The sequence below is a fragment of the Mus musculus genome, chromosome 11 (genome assembly GCF_000001635.26).
Source record: "Mus musculus strain C57BL/6J chromosome 11, GRCm38.p6 C57BL/6J".
Lineage (NCBI taxonomy): Eukaryota > Metazoa > Chordata > Mammalia > Rodentia > Muridae > Mus > Mus musculus.
Window position 1 is genome coordinate 66,201,096 of NC_000077.6, and position 18,116 is coordinate 66,219,211.

At 43.8% G+C, this 18,116-nt stretch overlaps 1 protein-coding gene and 1 long non-coding RNA gene across 5 annotated transcripts in view; one reads left to right on the plus strand and one right to left on the minus strand.

Annotated features, from left to right (window-relative positions):
• The window catches only part of Gm12296 (predicted gene 12296), a 133,203-nt gene that overhangs the window by 33,061 nt on the left and 82,026 nt on the right, over positions 1–18,116 (plus strand). The gene's annotated exons all lie outside the window — the stretch shown is intronic.
• The window catches only part of Shisa6 (shisa family member 6), a 316,260-nt gene continuing 308,773 nt past the window's right edge, over positions 10,630–18,116 (minus strand). For all 4 annotated transcript variants that reach the window (XM_030246098.1, XM_006533619.4, NM_001034874.3 and 1 more), the window contains one exon: positions 10,630–16,927. In XM_030246098.1, coding sequence (XP_030101958.1) covers positions 16,377–16,927 — 551 coding nt within the window. In that variant the 3' untranslated portion in view covers positions 10,630–16,376. The remainder of the gene's footprint in view (positions 16,928–18,116) is intronic.

Consider the following 18,116-nt stretch of genomic DNA (forward strand, 5'->3'; position numbering starts at 1 on the left):
TTAAAAAATTAGTAGGTTTTCTGATTTTGTTTGGAAAACCCAAGAGCTATCCTTTTCTTTTTTGTTTTTTGTTTTTTTTTTTAACAATTTTTTAATTTAACTAGGTATTTTCTTTATTTACATTTCAAATGCTATCCCAAAAGTACCCCATACCCCCCCACTCCCCTACCCACCCACTCCCATTTCTTGGCCCTGGCGTTCCCCTGTACTGAGGCATATAAAGTTTGCAAGACCAAGGGGCCTCTCTTCCCAATGATGGCTAACTAGGCCATCTTCTGCTACATATGCAGCTAGAGACACGAGCACTGGGGGTACTGGTTAGTTGTTGTTCCACCTATAGGGTTGCAGACCTCTTTAGCTCCTTGGGCTCCTTGGGAGGATCTCTAGATCCTCCATTGGGGGCCCTGTGTTCCATCCAATAGCTGACTGTGAGCATCCACTTCTGTGTTTGCCAGGCACCAGCATAGCCTCACAAGAGACAGCTATATCAGGGTCCTTTCGCAAAATCTTGCTGGTGTATGCAATGGTGTCAGAGTTTGGAGGATGATTATGGGATGGATCCCTGGGTGTGGCAGTCTCTAGATAGACCATCTTTTCGTCTCAGCTCCAAACTTTGTAACTCCTTCCATGGGTGTTTTGTTCCCAATTCTAAGAAGGGGCAAAGTGACCACACTTTGGTCTTCATTCTTGAGTTTCATGTGTTTTGCAAATTGTATCTTGAACCAAGACTATCTTGAGCAGAGACCTATCTCAAGCAAAGAGCTGCCTTGAGCAGAGACTCATCTAAAAAGCCATCTTGAGCAGACTACAAAGCTGTTAGTTTGTACCCCACCATTGACTTCAAGTTGTTTTTTTCTGCTGCTCCCAAAGACCTCTTTCTTATAACTCTCTCTCCAATCTGAGGTTAGTCCTTGGCAAAAGACCTTGTAAAATGGTTAATCTTGGCTATCAAATGATATACCCCACCCCTCAGGAAAAACCTAAACTGAAGAATTTTCCCCATCAGATTGACCTGGGCTGTATTGTCTTAATTGATTGACTGGTATAGAGAGCTCAGCCCACTGTAGGCAGTGCTATCCTTAGGTAGGTGATCCCTAGTTATAGAAGCAAGCTGGATAAGCACAAGTAGAAGAAGCAAGCCAGTAAGCAATGTTTCTCCATGGTCTCTGCTGTGGTCCCTGCCTGCCTTGAGTTCTTGCCTTGCCTTACTTCAGTATAGTCTTATACTGTAATGTGTAAGCTAAAGGCAAACATTTCCTCTTCAAGTTGCCTTTAGTTATGGTTTTATCTCAGTAACAGAATCCTAACTAGGGCAGCTAGGATTTGGTGGGTACCTCCATATACCTGCATCATGCCCATCTCCCAGTGTGTCTGACCTTTAGCATTGGTTTCTCAACTTTCACACTGTTCAGAGTTCTGGTTGTTCCTCTGAAGCAGCATAGCTTTGCTCTTGCCTCTGTGTGTCCATGGTCGCTTAATGACTTTTCTTTGTCCTTAGGATGAAGTAATGGTCTTTAGTAGTGGGACATGTGGTAATCCTTGCCAATATGAAGTGGTGTAGAGTTCCCTGAATTAGTGTATGCAAAGGCTTTGGAGCAGTGCCAATGTACAGCAAGTATCAAATGCACATAGCCATTATTGTACCCTCTGTTGCCTACACTCTTTCTCCATATGACCCTCCCTGCCCCTGGCGAATCACTGGCTGATATTGCCCACAAGGGCAAATGGAGCAGAGATGACAGACTCTGTGTGTGTGTGTGTGTGTGTGTGTGTGTGCTTTCAGAAGCCCTGTGAGTACATATAATAATAATGACATACCAGGACCAGCTTCAGGGAGACAGATCATCTTTACTTGGGTTAATTCAATGGATGGGGTTAAGGAGGTAGGGCTATCCCAGGGTGGGCAATGGTCATTGGCAGAAGGCTAAGGTCCCAAGATGCCTCATTAGTATGGGGAGGCATTCCAGGAATCTCAGGTCCTAGCTGAATAGGTTCTTATGGGGTAAAAGGAAACTCAGCCTGTAATCTTAACCAAGGCTAAATGACATTCTGCAAGTAGAGGTGTGTGTGGGATTTTTTAACTCACCAGACACAGTTAGGAAAGGAGAAGCCCTGTTAGTAAAGGGGGTTTGCCATTTTGTGTAGAGCCCAGAAAGCTATCCAGACAATGGTAAACTTTGACCTTAATTAGCAGGACAACGTTTCCATATTTTGTGAAATGAAGTTTCGGGTACCCCTGGGTTTATGTAACTAATTAAAGCTTCATTCCCTGAAATGGAAGCTATTTTCTCTTTGTTTCACTTTGGTCTGATCTGAGTCATGCTTCTCCACTGGTAGGCTAAGATCAGAGTGTGTGGCGAGGAGATGCTGGGTGTTCAGATCCAGGAACTGCCTCACAAACCACACACTGACCTCTGTCAGACAGGGGTAGTTTACTGAGCATGTCTCAGGACTGGTTAACCAGGCCCATGGTCCAGATTCAGGAAATGAACTATGACCCCGAGTTAAGATCTTACAGGGTTTTTAAGCCCCAAACCTATAAACATCTGTGCCCAAGTTATTTCACCAATCAAGATTTATGGATAGGGGATTTCCTTAGGAACATGTATTTGCTATACACTTACCCTGCTCCCTTTGTTGTGGTATTCAACTATGGCAGAGGACGTGCCTTGACTAATACTCATGTCTTAACTCGTCTACCAGGATGGGACTTGTCTAACATTCACATCTTAACTTGCCGAACTGGATATTAGTTATCCATGTACATGTCTCTTTCTGCCAAGTAGAATTTTAGTTCCTAGGGAGGTCTTGGGAATTTAAACTTTATTATACCACTACTCAAAATATAAGTCTTATTTTAAAGAGTTTCTTATATTGGTATATGTGTCTCTCTTACGTTTGAGTCCATCTCAAGAGCAGCTTATACAATAAAAGCTTATACACAGGTTCAGGAAGTGCTGTTGGGTGGTTGGTTTGGGTCCAAGCTTATTGTGGGTACAGTTCTACTGACTTCTAACATAATTGGTTCCCAAGGGCACAGGTCATAATATAATATGTCATCTATCTTGGCATTAGAAAGTTTTCTAGTAACAACAGAAACATAAGAAAGTTTTCTTATCATGGCAGGCTAGCCAGGTAACTGTTACCTCAGCCTTAACATTCCATCTAGGCCTTAGTATTTTACATTGGCCTTAATACTGGGGATACTGGGTGGTGGCCAGGACCATGTCTTTTCTTTTCCCATCCTATCCTGATATCTGTGGAAGAGTTGACCTTTAATTTGGGAAAGTCTTATCTTCTTACCCTCTATCAAATAATTTGAAGCAATTTCTTGTTCTGGGAGCAATATGCTCTTCCAGCAAGTTTTCAGCACAAAATTCTTCTCTCCACACAGGTCCTAAGCCACATAATCATACAGCAAGCAAGGAAAACATAGCATCCCACCAATAAACAACTTTATTTCTTCTTCCCATTCTTTGCTTTTTAGACTTTCTGTAGAATAAGAAGCCTCGTGGTAATTTCTCTATGTAATGACTAAATGCAGTCCATGATCGTTAGCTTCCAAATCAGTATAAAGCCCAACTTTCTTCCATACCTTAACTCAGGGTTATCTTAGGCCACAGTGGGAAAGAAGTCATGCCCAGCTCTGTCTCCTCTGTCTGAATACTCTCTCCTGTCTCCATCTTCAGCAAGCTCCTGAGAGATGCACTGTCCGTGATGTTGCAGCTGATTGACCACAGAAGCAACCATCGGAATCTGGTAGTTTTATAGAAAGTCAGACTATCAACCACTTTTAAGAATGTAAAACAATTTCAAACTTCTGGCTAATTTGCTCTTTTGAAATTGTAGTCATTTCCACAAGAATATGGTATTTATGTTAACACATCACTGTTGTGTTGTTATTGCAAAATGAACTAATAAATGTGCTTCCTTTTCACTTATCTTTATTGATAGATGAAAAATCATACATCGTTATGGGGTTTACAGGGTAATGTGTAATGTCGTAGTACATTTACATTTATATAGTGCATGTTGACAAGAGGATGCTTCAGTGTTCCATCATTACAAGCATTATCCATTTCTTTGTGATGAGGACATTTAAAACTGTCTCTTGAAGCTATTTTGAATTATGCATTACAATATTGTTAACTATAATCACACTTCTGTGTAATAGAACACCAGACTTGTTCCTCCCATCTGGCTGTGATTTTTATAAATAAAATTTAAATGTTCTGCATTTTAATCCTGAATATTAATAATTGTATACAGCATGTGCTAAAGAAGCAAAAGCTTGTTATGATCTTTAATACTTTTTAAGAGTGTAACAGGTCCTGAAACGAAACAGTATTACAACTCTTTTTGAAGGACTTTGAGCCTCAGGATATGCACAGAACAGCTTTGGATTAATGCAATTGCACAGGTATGCATGTCCTCATTTCTCTGTGTGGAAGTGCTTGCTGTTATAAGCTCTGAGATGCCTCTGGGGACACGTTGAAAGTCCCAGACAGGAAAATGAGGGCTTAGTGGCAGAGTTGAGGACTATCCCTTTGTATAGTCCTATCTTACAACAATTTACATGTTCCCATCTCTGCCCTGTTTGAACATTGGCCGTCATCAGGAATTTGCTTCCCAGAGGTCCATTCTGCCTACAGATCTTCAAATCTGTCTGGAAAATTTTGTTATCTACTTCCTCCTATTCTCATCATTTACAGCTCACCCTGTGAGGGATGACTATGGTGGGAAGTCCCTAAAAGAGTCCTCTCTAAATATTTTCAATGATTCTCTCCAGACCCTCCAACCCAAGCATAAAAGGGTTTTCTCTTTGTCTTGTATATCTGCGTAAGTTCCTTTCACATCTTATGTGTTCTCTACTCTGTGGCTTATTGTAAAACCTCAAACTTGCCGAGTTTGAATCACTGGTACTCAATAGTCAGCTTTTAAACATTAACAACACACCTTTCTCTTTCCTTTCTGCTGTGTGCCTCTTGAAAGTGCATAGCAGTTTTTGCACTTTGGGCTTGAAATGGTCTATTTTGAAAGTCGAGTTAACAAAGACTTCTTTCTTAGTCTTAGTCTGCCTTTTTTCCAAGGGCAGAGTAAAGGGTGGTTTCTGATAGTTTTGGCCTGGCTTGGAAGGAGATGAACAAAGGGGGGGAAAGGTACTGCTAAAGTTTATAATCATCACCCTGGGGTAGGAAATCTTTTCACATGATCCCACAAAATCTGCTATATGCATGTCACGGTCCCAGTCCTGTCTGGGGTCCTGGGATAGCACTGAAGAGCAGGTGCTCTCTTCTGGGATATTTCCTTAACAATTTAAGGAAGGCCCTCTACCAAGGATCTGTTCAGCATGGCTTCTCACCCTCACATCTCATTTTTCTGAAGCCTCTTCAGGAATATATGTTTGTAGCTATTTTTTTTAAAGTAAGTGATACAAGTCTCCTTTACTAGAGCTGCAGTACTAAGGACAGTCACTTGGCACAAAATGTAGTAGATTTTATTTTCAAAGTCAGCCGTATCAAGTGCTTCCATCAACATACATTCCTTTCGGAATGACCCTGCTATGCTTCCTTCGCACTGTAGCCTGTAGTCTATGACCAAGAACCTAGGCAGAAGCTCACCAATGTGACTCGGGGAGCATATTATATATGTATGACCTCTGAGAGTGCATCCTACAAAGAGACAGATGCACTGTCAGGCTCATTCTCTCAATATGTTTATCTCCTCTACCAGCTCTCTTACTTTCTCTGGACACTTGCTACCACAACCCAGCTACCATCTCCAAGGAAGCCTTTGTGGAGGGAACCCTTGTCGCATACTGAACAGGACGTCTCCGTTGAGGTCTGACAGCTAGCCTTAAGAGCCAGACATGTGCATGAGGAGGCTTTACAATTCTTCCAGTCTCTCACTGTCTGACTGCAGCTGTAAGAGACCCAGTTCAGAACTATCTTACAGAAACCAATTGTTTTTCCAGAATCATGACGCCAATTAATAAGCCACTGCTTATTAATTTTAGAGCATTTAAGGCTGAGAATGTAGCTCAGAGGTGACATTCCTGCCTAGCACGAAGCCTAGGTTCAACCCTCAATATTAGAAAAAATGTTAGGGGCATTTTTTAATGAAATCATGGTAAATGGACATGCAGACACTATTGTGTTTTTTCCATCAATTTCAGAATTTAGAGACAAAATTGAGGCAGTGGGCCGTAAGGGATGGGCAGGGAAGGTTGTTGGGGCTTAATTACTGAAGACATTATCTCAGTTTAGACTTTCTCATTTGAGAAAGCCATATATGAGAAAAAATGGAAGTTTGCAGAGTTGGAGAAAAGAGTGTTAGGCATGAGAGTGGGAGGAAGGATATTGTCATGAGTTGAATGGAGGAAAGTTCTTAGCTTTTGTGAGGCCTTATGTCTTATGAGCACTTTTTACATCTTATGCTAATAATAGATAATGATAAAATTCTCATTGTTTGCCTCAACTAATTTGAGTAATTTTTTTTATTTCTTACCATCAAATGACTACTGAATAAGACATTCAGTAACCAACTTGGAATAAAAGTGGACCAACCTCCAGATGTAGGAAATCAGCTGTAGAGAGCTCTTCCTTCCAAATACTCAAGAGGGTTTTGTTATTGCCATAGAAGGCATCATCTCCTATGTAAATTTCTGGCCTTTATCTCTAAACATAGCATGCCAACCAGGGTGGTTCTCAGTGATACTCCTTCCATGTTTCCCATTCCCTGTCTTTCTGGAAAGAGTAGAATCATACTTCTGGGCTCTGGTATGGTGTGGTAGAGCTAAATCCAGCCAAGAAAGCCTAAGTGCAAATGACATGTGTCACTCTAGACCACTCTTTAATACTCTGTGTTAGCCCTTCTAGTTTTTCCTTTGCCCTGTGACAGGTAACACTGTGGATCATGGCTGCCCCATCTATTTTGGGTCTTTGATTCAGGATGAGAAAGCACTACAGAAGCCCCACAACAATGGGGTAAAAAATAGTTCTATTATGTTTGAAGGAAGTTTACGGGTACCACCTCATCACAGTCAGCCCCTCACACACACTTGGCAGGCTCCTCCTCATGTGCTATGACTGGGATTCTCCAGGAATTCCCCCCTGGACTGCCTTTTCTCCTTCCTTCAAAATGGCTGCCCCTTTATTTCCCATGCCCAGAGTTCCTCCTATTCCTGAATCCACAATCATGTTCTTAGCCCCCTTTCTTTCTGCATCTGACACTCTTCTTCTGTGTGAATGGTCCTGTAGGTTCCTGTCTATCCTCATGAGGCTGTCTTGAAGAGTCCATATAGTTTCCTTGTATAATAAATTTTTATGAGTAATTTGTACACCAAGCCTCACTTTTCTCTTCATTCTCTACATACTTATTTCTTATAAGCTCATTTTTGTTTTAATCTGTTCACAGAAGCTAGTTACCTAAAATCATCGTGCTACAGAAATCATGGCCACTCTGACTACCAGAACTAAAAGCTGTTATTATATGGTCATATACTTTCAAAACTGAAAGGGAAAATTTATAACTGGTATGCTTCTCAATATTTAACATATATAGACTCATGTAGGGATCTTGTTTTAAGCAAATCTTAGGGCCCACCAGCAAGAATGTCAACTGAAAAAGTCTGAGGTATGCTCTGGTTATACATCTTCTCTTGAGGGCCTGGGGGTATTGATGAGTTCCACTTAGAGCTTTTGTTTTCTAAAAGTCTAAAATGGAGACCAGTGTGGGCCAGTGTTCTTTATGGAGAAAGGGAGATTTCTTTTCCCATGGTAGCTATGATGGACTCATGGGAATAGCTTGCTCTATGGCCCATAGGAGAATCTTTAAAAGACACTCAGTTCAGAGTGATACTGTTACTATGTCACAAATACTATTCATTGGTGTGTCTTGGATTTGAAATTGAGTTTAAGGCTCAGGGTTAAATGACAAAAGAAATAGATTCTCTTCTCCTCATGTTTCTAAAATGCAGCTAAGCTCGCTTTCTAAGGTCAGGGCAGTAACCCATGAACAGTCTAGAGCTGTCTGGGGAAATGCAGTCTTTGGAATTTCTGTGACAATCAAGTTGTAGGTTTTGAGAAATCATAACAAGTTAAGTCAACTGGGTGTAGTAGCATATACCTGTGATTCTGGCAACTTTAGGAGGCTGAGGAAGGAAAACCATAAGTTGGATCCTAGGTTGGATGATGGAGTGAGTTCAAGGATAGTCTGGGCAGCTTCAGGAGATACTTTCACAAGATAAAATGAAAAGGGCACGGGAGAATGTGATGTGCTGGTGAACTATTTGATTAACAGGAGACTGTATAACTCACTTTAACTTCCAGAACCATCAATGACAGTGACAATATATTTAAGTGAAATAAAAGATATTTTCCTCAAAATCTTATTCAAAATCCCCTTCCTTGGCAGCCATCTTTTGATACACGGGTAAATTTGCTGGTAGGTACAAAGAGTGTCTCATCAGTGGCACCCTCTCTGTCTCTCTTCCCTCACTAGTCTACCCTTTCACTCTCCTCTTTTCTCCTAGTTCTCCTAATTATTGTTCTCTCTGAAGTTTTAGTTAAGCTATAGGAATAATCGATTAATATGGTGAAGAGGCATTTCAGAGGGATTGCTTGCTTCTTAGATTGCCCTGTATAAGAAAATTGAGCTTTGAAGAAGTTTAGGAAAGTAATCTTAGCACCCAGGAAGCCCAGGCAGGAAGATTGCAAGTTCAATCAGTCGACTCCTGGTGAGATTTGAGACAGTTTGGCCTGGGGCCATAGCATGACACTCTAATGAAAGGAAGAAAGAAAGAAAGAAAGAAAGAAAGAAAGAAACAAACAAACAAAGAAAGAAACAAAGAAAGAAAGGAAGAAAGAAGGAAGGAAGGTAGGTAGGTAGAAGGGAAGGAAGAAGCAAATAAAAGAATGAAGAAAGGATGGACGTAAGAAGGGAAAGAGGAAGAGAAATAAGGAAGGAAGAAAGGTAGAAAGGAGAAATGGAAGGAAGGAAAGAAGGAAGGAAGAAAGGAAGGAAAGGATGAAGGAAAGAAGAAAGAAGAAAGAAAAAGGCAGGCAGCACAGAGAAAGGTAGGGTGGGAGGAAGACAACAAGAAAGGCAGGCCATTTTTGAACGTGCTTTTAAGTTAAGCCTTATTAGTTTTGTACGTTCAACAAGGGAAGTCTCTAGAGTTTCTTTTGAGGACTATTAGTATAATTTAGTCATTATATGTATTTGTAAGCATTAGGATTAAATCCTACTGCTTAAAAAAAATCCTCCAAACAAGAAATTTGTTTTCCCTGCGGTTTCTTTTCACTGATGAATATAGACTACAAGGACTTCTGCATGTGTAAGGTGTCAGTGCATGCGTGCACTTGCTATAAGTTGTTCCACGTTAGAGAGTCTGACTTGGAGAAGAAGAGATAGTGTCATGATGAGGGAATGTGTTCTGAAAATGTGGTACCATGTGCAGAAAAAGCAGCCAATGCTGTGCTGATTTCTGGAAAACCCTTGGGAATAGAGAATAAAAGGATTTCTTTGCAGAATTGAACCTAGGACACCATGCGTGATAACTGAATTCCCTACCACTGAAATAGGTCCTTAACCCATCAAATCAATCAATCAATCAATCAATCAATCACTATTGAGACAGATGTAGCTCAGGTTGACCTTGAGCTCACTTCTGATCCTCTTGTCTGAGCTTTCTGAGTAGTTGAGATTTGAAGATCTATACTACTAGGTCTGACTTGGGATTTAAAAATATCAGAACAATGCCTCTTATGAGGAGGATTTGGTTACAGGTGAATTGGAGGATTGGGAGCCTGGATTCTAGAACTACAAAGACACTGCTTTGTGGGGTAAAATAAATGCACTTCCTGGCAGCATTTTGTTTGTTCAATCTGTTTCGAGGCTTTGCTGATCAACAAGTAACCTTAGCAGCAAATTGAGCATGGGCCAAAGAAAATAATATCACAACCACACACAGAGACAACATCTTGAACAAAACTGCATATCTGAATCAATTTTCATGGGACAAGTTTTTTATGTTCCAGATTAAATGTCATGGGTCTTTGGCCACCTTTAATCTGCTCAGCCATGGTAACTAACTAATACTAAAATAAAACTGAGACCCAATATCTATGAATAATGGTGCTGGAATAGACCTATGTATACATCTCTGAAAAATTCATCTCTGGTCTCAGGTGACACTGTGTCCTGGGCCCAACTTTCTGCTTTCCTCTGTTCTAACTTTTTAAAGCTTGATTAATATAACATAGCATACAGCAATTATAAACATACACTTTTGTGATTTCCATGATCTATGTAGTTCTGTAGGCATCACCACAATGTAGATTTTATTTGTTGCTTTTTGAGACAACATTTTGATATGTAGCCCAGGTTGGCCTCAAACTCATAATCCTTTTGCATCATTCTCTTGAACTCTAGAATTACAGGTATGTACCCCTGAACTTGGCCACATTAGGATTTAGAGGATCTCATTACACCCAAAGTTCCATAGCAACTGTCTGTAGTCAATCTCTGCTTCCTCTCTCAACTACAGTTATCACCCATATCCTTTTTTGCTTTTTCATGACCTTGGTTTTGGCTCTGTAAATATGTGGCTACTTTAAGACACACAGGTTATGTTGAAACAGCTTTATTTTATTTTACTTTTTTTGATCCATAAATATCTGTTACTGACAAAAGTGGAAAAAAATCCTTAAGACTAAATCTTACTGAAGCAATCTCTGTTTACAGTACACATAGGGTGTGCTTTGACAGGAAAGGAGAATGGTGACTTTGTACAGAAGCAGTAATGGAGGCCTGTGAGTGATGGAGAAACTGCAGAGGTACAGATAGAAAGGTACTTTTCATAATACTACCATATAATAAACATAGAATCCATAAATCCAGCTAATGAGTAAAAATGTGCCTTAACCCCCATTAGGAAATTGTGTCCCCAAACTAAAAATGTTACAGTAAGAATTGCCTTTTATTAGAGAATTTCAAGAATTCCTTACTACAAAATATCTAGTTGAGTTTACAGGATAGAGACGTATTTGCCACTATGAAGCAAATGAATGAGTCCTCCTTTGGAGTGGCATTGGAGGGTTGGCAGCAGTGTTGAGCAGGGTCTTCTCCTCCCTTATATGAGGGAGGTTGTTAAGCAAACACACAGCATCATTTTCTTTTCTGAATGATGGAAGGTTAATGTGTTTGCGATTTACAAGATGGGTTTGATGACAGAGACTTGGAATTTCCATTGGTGCTTTGCAAGCCTTCATGGGGAGGGTGATAATAACATGAAGAGGGGCCGAAAAGATACTGGGATGGGGTAGAGACCCGCCTCCCAGTAGCTCTGGTAGTCATGCCTTGTCTTCTCCAGTCAAGGTGGAGCTTCAGCATCCAGATGTGGTCTTTGCGATGCATGCTGTGGCATGGGATATGATGACATCCCTTGCCACACAGAACCTCTGCCAAGCATGCTCCTTTGAGACATGGAACAACTTTCCCATTTGTCCTTAAATACAAATTCCATGCCCAAATGTCATGGTCAGACTTCTGGGCCATCTTTCAGCCTGTCCCCTCATTGAAAGCAGAGTTACCTCCCTCCAGCTATAAGGACAACATCAAAAATGAAAACTCCAAACTCAGAATTTCACAGCGACAGACACCCAGGTATTTTATGTATGTTTATATGAGAAGCTTTTGAGACACGTGATTGGTGACCCGTTGAGCGGTCAGGTTTTAACTTTCAGCTACAATGCCAAACCCATTGGTTCCATCCAAAATCTGGCGAGGAGTCTAGTGATGTTGCCACAGGGCGGGCAGAGTACGATGGGCACAGCTCAGTTGAAATGGGGATGAATTAGAGAAGGGAGCGTGGAGACTGAAAACCCTAGAGCATAAGAGCTGGATGAAACTTTGGGGGCTCATTTATCCAAAGCCTCTCATTTTATAAGTGAGGAAACTGAGGCACTGGAATGTGACTTGCCCATAGTCACATGGCAAGATGGAGACAAATGCCAGAACTAGAAGCCAAGGTTCTAGAGCCTCGGTCCTTTTTTTTTTCTCTCTCTCTTTGATATGCCATCTTCCAAAAACAAAGAGAGGGACCAGAAGGACTTGTCTTTCATGTTTAACCTACCATTAAAATGCACTGCTTATAAAAAATAACACTTAAGCCCTGAAAATACTTTGTTAAAGCATAGCAAGCCTCTTGAAACTATTCGGAAATCCTCCCAGATTCAGAGAGGATGGCAGAGTGGCCAATGTGGCCAATGTGCCTGCTCCTCTCAGAGCAGGTGCCTTCTAGGGTTCAAGTGATAGGCAGCCCTTTCAAACTATGACCTTGGGTTCAGTCCACAGACATCTGTGGAAGGAATGAATGATGAAGCAGGTGGCAGTCAAGAACTCTCCAAAGGCCATGGGTTGAGTTTGGTGGCAGCGATGTTGGGATGACAGCTCCTCATAATTGAAGACTTACAAGGTCCTCAAGTCTTTGGGATGAAGGGAAAGCTCTGATATCTACGAGAGCAAGAGTTGAAGTATAAGCAAGAGCTACAAGCATCAAAGGGGATGAATCTTTGGCCAGAGCAGAAGACTCTGGGCTAGTAGCAGTCTTAGTCAAGAGCTTCTTGAGTCGGGTAGTCTCAGGAGCCAAAGCTGATCTTTTGGCCATGACACCTCTAATCAGGCAGCTCTCTCCCTTCCCTTTTAGAGATCATAGGGATGTGGGGAGCCCAATGATCTCACACCTTGGGACATCATTTCCCATGTGAGGAAGTATAACAAACCAATGAAGCAAACAGAGGACTTGAACACAGAATGCCAGAGTCTTCACAGTTTACACCAAGAACTCTAATTCTTAAAACTAGAGATTTAAGCAGGCCCAGGTAAAAGGAATCAGGGCTGGAGGAAGCTGGATGATTGAAGAAAGAAATGAGAGGAAGGCAAGAGGAAACTGGCATAGGAGGTTAAGACAGAAATAAGAATATAAAGAAGGGGAGAGATTTCAGTAAGGTAAGGACTGGACCTTCTCAAGGGAAACACATTGCCTAAGACACTGGGGAATTCTAACGGTCAAAGTCCACTTAGGAGGTTAAGGAATTATTGGCAAGCTTTTGTGGCTCATGAATATATGCAGCCAAGAGTTCACTGGAGGGGGTAAGAAAGGAGTGGTGATGGATGGGTGTGGTAAGAGATCTTCAGGAAGAATACTTGGGGTAAGTGAGACCTATACATACCTAAGTCCAGGGCAGTGAAGACATGCAGAAGGAAGTCTTGGGTTTCCTTGGGATATGAGTGTTTATCACAAGGGGTCCGTGCCCCTCCTATGTGACAGAGGATACCAGCCTGCTTGGGTTAGAAGCAGTGACCAGGGTTCCAGCCCCAGACACTCTCAAGTGACTTCATATAGCAACAGAGCTAGCTGGTTCTGGAGTGACAGATGAGTTGAGGGGATCTAGTGGTTTTCCCTTATCACTGAGGGATAAGCTCCAACAATCCCATTGGGTGCTCGAAACCACACATAGTCCCACACTCTCTATATAGGTATTGTGTTTTTCTTCGTATACATACAATAAAGTTTAATTTGAAAATTAGGCACAGAAAGAGATTGACAATAATAAAGTAGGGCAAGTTATAAGAATATACTGTAATAAAAGCTATGTAATTGTGGACTCTCTCAAAAGAGTTAAGACAAATATAAATATTTCTGGATCATGGTTGTCTACAGGTAATTGAAATGGAGTCATGCAAAACTGAAGATGGGGGTTGGTTACTGTTTTTTCCATGTCCCAGTTAAGACACAGTTTTCTGGAGTTTGGAGGGGGGACTGGATTAACATAGTTTGTAGAGTTATATTTGTTATTGTTTTCCTTCCAAGGATGAAGCACAAGAAAAGCCTTCAGGAGAAGCAAGCATTACATTAGAATTTTCTGATGTAACTGATGCCAGGTACTTTATACCAGATGGTGATAAGGCAGGGATGAGAAATAGTTTGGAAAACAACTTATCAAACAGCCCCTGAGACAGACAGACAGACAGACAGACAGACAGACAAGAAGCTAGACAGACAGACACATTGTGAGAGCCAAGGCTGGGGGAAGAGCCTGGGATAAGGTCTTGCTCCCCAAAGGCTGCAAAACTTGGTGTCTGAAAGATTTTCCATGGGATGTACAAACACATGGGAGGGGATTCTTGCCCACCACAGTCTTGCCCTTCCCCCTTTGCACCAGCACATGGCCTTCAAAGAGACTGGCTAAGGGTTAAGGAGAGTTACAAGGTGCTGGGCTGGGGGCCAGCTGTCAGACACGCCTTTGCTTCTGAAAGTGAGCCATTCTCTATTTGGATTGAGTTCCTCTCTTCCTGTGAGCCTTACCTTCTGCAACAAATGCTCATAGACCCAATGGGGACCAGCCCTTAAGAAGGTTTGTATTTGCAGGGAGCAAAGCAGAATGGCCACATAGTGCCAGGGACACCCCCTCAGTGGGGAGGCTAAGGACTACCTTTAGAAACCCCAGTTTCAATCCTTCTGGGTTATGCAGAACATAGCTGCTCATGGAGGGGGGGGATTCTGGGAAGGGGCTCAGGAGAACCTACAGCTCTTGAAAGTAGGAAGGGAAAGCAGTCCTCTGGCTTCTCTGTGGCTCTCTAGACTTGGCTGGATTAAAGATGACCAGAGTGAATGCAAGCTTCTCACCATCTCACTTTTAAGGGTTATCCATGCAGAACTGGGGGCAGGGGTATAAAATCTGATGTAAGGGCATTGCTGCTGGAGTCTGGTAAGTGATGGTTTTATCTCTCCACAAGACATTCTGGACTGATTCTCCCCAGTCCCAGAGAGGTGCTCTGGCCCTCAGAAGTGTGTGTGTGTGTGTGTGTGTGTGTGTGTGTGTGTGTGTTTTGTCTCATTGTCTTCTTCCTTCTGATCTTGGATCAGTAGCTGGTTACATCTTGTCCCCCTTCAGGTTGGAGGCAAAGATGGGGCTGAGCTGGGCTGGCAATGGGGTCTTTCACAGAGCTGAAGATGCCTCTGCCATATGCCCAAGCATTCCTGCAAGGAAGAAAGCTCAAAACAGTCCCCAGAGCAACATCCTGGGACACCATTATTTATTTGCATCTGCCAATGGATCTTGGTCCCTTGGATCCACTGACTGAGAAAAGTAATGGAGCTGCAGACAGCAAGGTGGGAGATAGGTCTGGGAGAGAACAGAGGGAGAAAGAAAGGGTTCTAAACAGAAAAGGGGTGGTGGTGTGGGCAAAGATGATGGAAAGGACTGGGAAGGGTCTAGCATGACCACCTCAGAGGGTTCCTGCTTTTTTGAGGGCTAAGCTTCTTCTGTCTGTGTCTGGAAACTTCTGCCTGAGGCTCATGGATGGGGGGACAGGCAGAGCCCTAGAAAATGGAAATGGTGAGCCCCTGAGACCCTGGGCATCACAGTGGTCCTCCCGACCCTAGCTCTCTGCCCACCGCAGGTGCCTCCTGGGAGCAGAGCTCAGGTGAAGAAGGCAGGCCTGAGAGGAGGTCCTAGTTCAGACCTGAGGCCTGGAGGAAGTAAGGAGACAATCAGGCGGTTGCCGAGGCACCTCTAAAGTCCTGGCAACCTGTCGCTACTCCTCTCTGGAGGGCAAGGGCTAATGCCCCCTCTTGGGGGCAAGAGCTTAAACCCCAGAGAGCTTTGAGGAGAAACAGTGAATGCTGGGAGAACAGAGTCCCCACAGCAGAGGCAGGGGCAACCAAGCAGCTGCAGGAAGGGACCCCTCCCCGTTGTTGGGCTGCAGGGCTCAGCGAGGGAAGGGCCACTCGGTAGAGACCAGAGTTCCAGCAGGCGGAAGAGAATCATATTGTGCTTATGGACACAGCAGCTCTCTGGCTGAGAGCGAGCAGGCAGTTTTTAGGCACTAAGAGATTATCTGCGATGCAGTTGTAGATAAAGGAAGAAGACCGAGTAGCCTATTCGGTCAGCCCACTGACTGCACCCTCTAGCCAGCTAGCTGTTCAAACTCAGGCAGCTTCCGATTACCTTCAGGAGAGGGTCCACTGGTTGGCAGAACCCGCAGCTGAGTCCCCAGGAAGGGGCGGGGCAGGGACTGAGGGAGTGGTGTAGGTGTTCGAAAGACTTGAACCTCACTACACTTCTCATCTACAGGGGAAGTCTACTGGGAGAGAAAGAGCTTTAAAGAGCCTAGGTCCGTGCTTGTTGGACCAGGCATTTGGTGCCATCTCCCTGGGGGTATGGCTTTCTGGACAAAGGCAGCCCACCTCCAGCTTTAATGGGGGGATCCAGGGAGGGGAGGAGAGCAAGGCGGGATGCTCCTCGCCCCTGCCCTACTCTGCTCTGTCCTGCCCTGACTCTGCCAAGCAGCCCTGGCCACATTGTTGGTCACACGGTCACTTCAGTCTTGCTGGCTGTGTAGCAGGTGTGATGGCCTGGGATATAGTGTAACTGCTCCACCGTGTTGTGTCTGCGAGAGGCAAAGGCGTGGCGCTTGGCTGCTGTCTGGCTCTGGCCCAGGGTGGCATAGGAGTTATTGGAGGCACTGGGATGGGAGTGCATCTTGGTCATGCGGTAGCGGTCCAGCACTGGCGTGGACACAAAGACGTCCGTATGCGAGATGGCCCGCGACAGCGACTGCTCCGGGAAGGCTGTCCTCTCTGGGGACAGCAACGGGTCCTGGGAGTGCAGGCGCTCTGTGGAGAGCAGCTGTTCATCAGACAAGATGCGGTCATAGGGCATGCCGAATTCATCTGGCAATCCCCGACGTGGAGACAAGACCCTGTCCTGGGACATGGCCCTGATGGGCCTGCGTGGCCGTTCTCGAGGAAGTGGCTTCTGTTGAGACATCTGGATGACATTGAGGGGGAGGGTACCACGGGCTGCAAGGTCTGGCAGGTGCCTCCTTCTCATGTAATACTCATCAGCTTCCTTGTCCGCTGCGAGGAGACAGAGAGAATGCAGTGAGGTGATGGGGCAGCCACAATCCAGGGAGTAAGGTGTTCATGTGTGGTGTATACATGTGCACATGCGCAAGCAAACACCACATACCTGAAAACCTACAAGGATAATGAAGTCAAACTCCTTTAGTTAGTAGAGTATGTGGGGGAGGGGGGGGGCGAGAGACAGACAGGTGACCTTAACTCCCTCCTCTACTGTATACACAAACCAATCCTTGAGCGCTTGTGAAAGATGGGCCCTGATTCAGGGTCACTAACTGCCTTTGTCTCAGACTCCTATCTCCAGTGGGTCCCCCAATGCTGTCCTTCAGGGATCATCTTGGGGGTCAGTTAAATGACTTCCCCATCCGGCTCATAGTGGCACTGATGGCAAGCTCAGGGCATTCTTTTTTTTTTTTTTTTTTTTGGCTTGCCTGCTGTGTCTACTGCATGTGGTTCTGAAGTAGATTGGTTCCTGGTCTTGCTAAAAACAACCCAGGTAGAGCTGACAGCTTTCCTATGATGGATAGAGCACTTCTTTATGGAAACTGGGCACAGAACCAGCTTCTGTCAGAATTAAGTAGGATGCTCATCTAGGAGGCGTTTGTGACTAGCTTCACTGGTAACCTAGGAACCTAGTAACACCTTCTCTGGAGTAGCAACCAATGTACAGGGAACCAACACATGGGTATCCAGCCCCCACACAGCTATATCATCAGCCTACATGTACTCCTCGTGCCCACCAGGCAGCAGGCTGTAGCAATACTGGGTGAGCATTTTGCTCAGATGCATTGGGCTCCTGTCCTAGTCGGTTCTCCCAGAATTGTCCTATGGATCCTTGACCTTTCCCAGGGCATACATGAGGCTGCATTGTCTCAGATTTCAGCAAGGAGGCCTCCTACAAACAGCTTTTTGGACTCTCTGGCTCCTGGTAGGAATGCTGCTTCCTCTTTAGTGGGCTCAGGGTTCAGGCTAGGGTCTATCTTTCATTTCTGGGCACCTCTCTGATGGTTAGAGTTAGTTATTTGTTGCCATAAAAACTCAACCTTTCTCTGAATGTGGCTATGATGGACACGGGCTATACTGCTATCAGAGTGGATCACCCTGGAATTTCAAGTGCATGCTCAGCTGTGGAGCACCTACTAAAGTTGGGTAGCCATCCAAAGAGACCTGTGGAGCTGGGGGTACA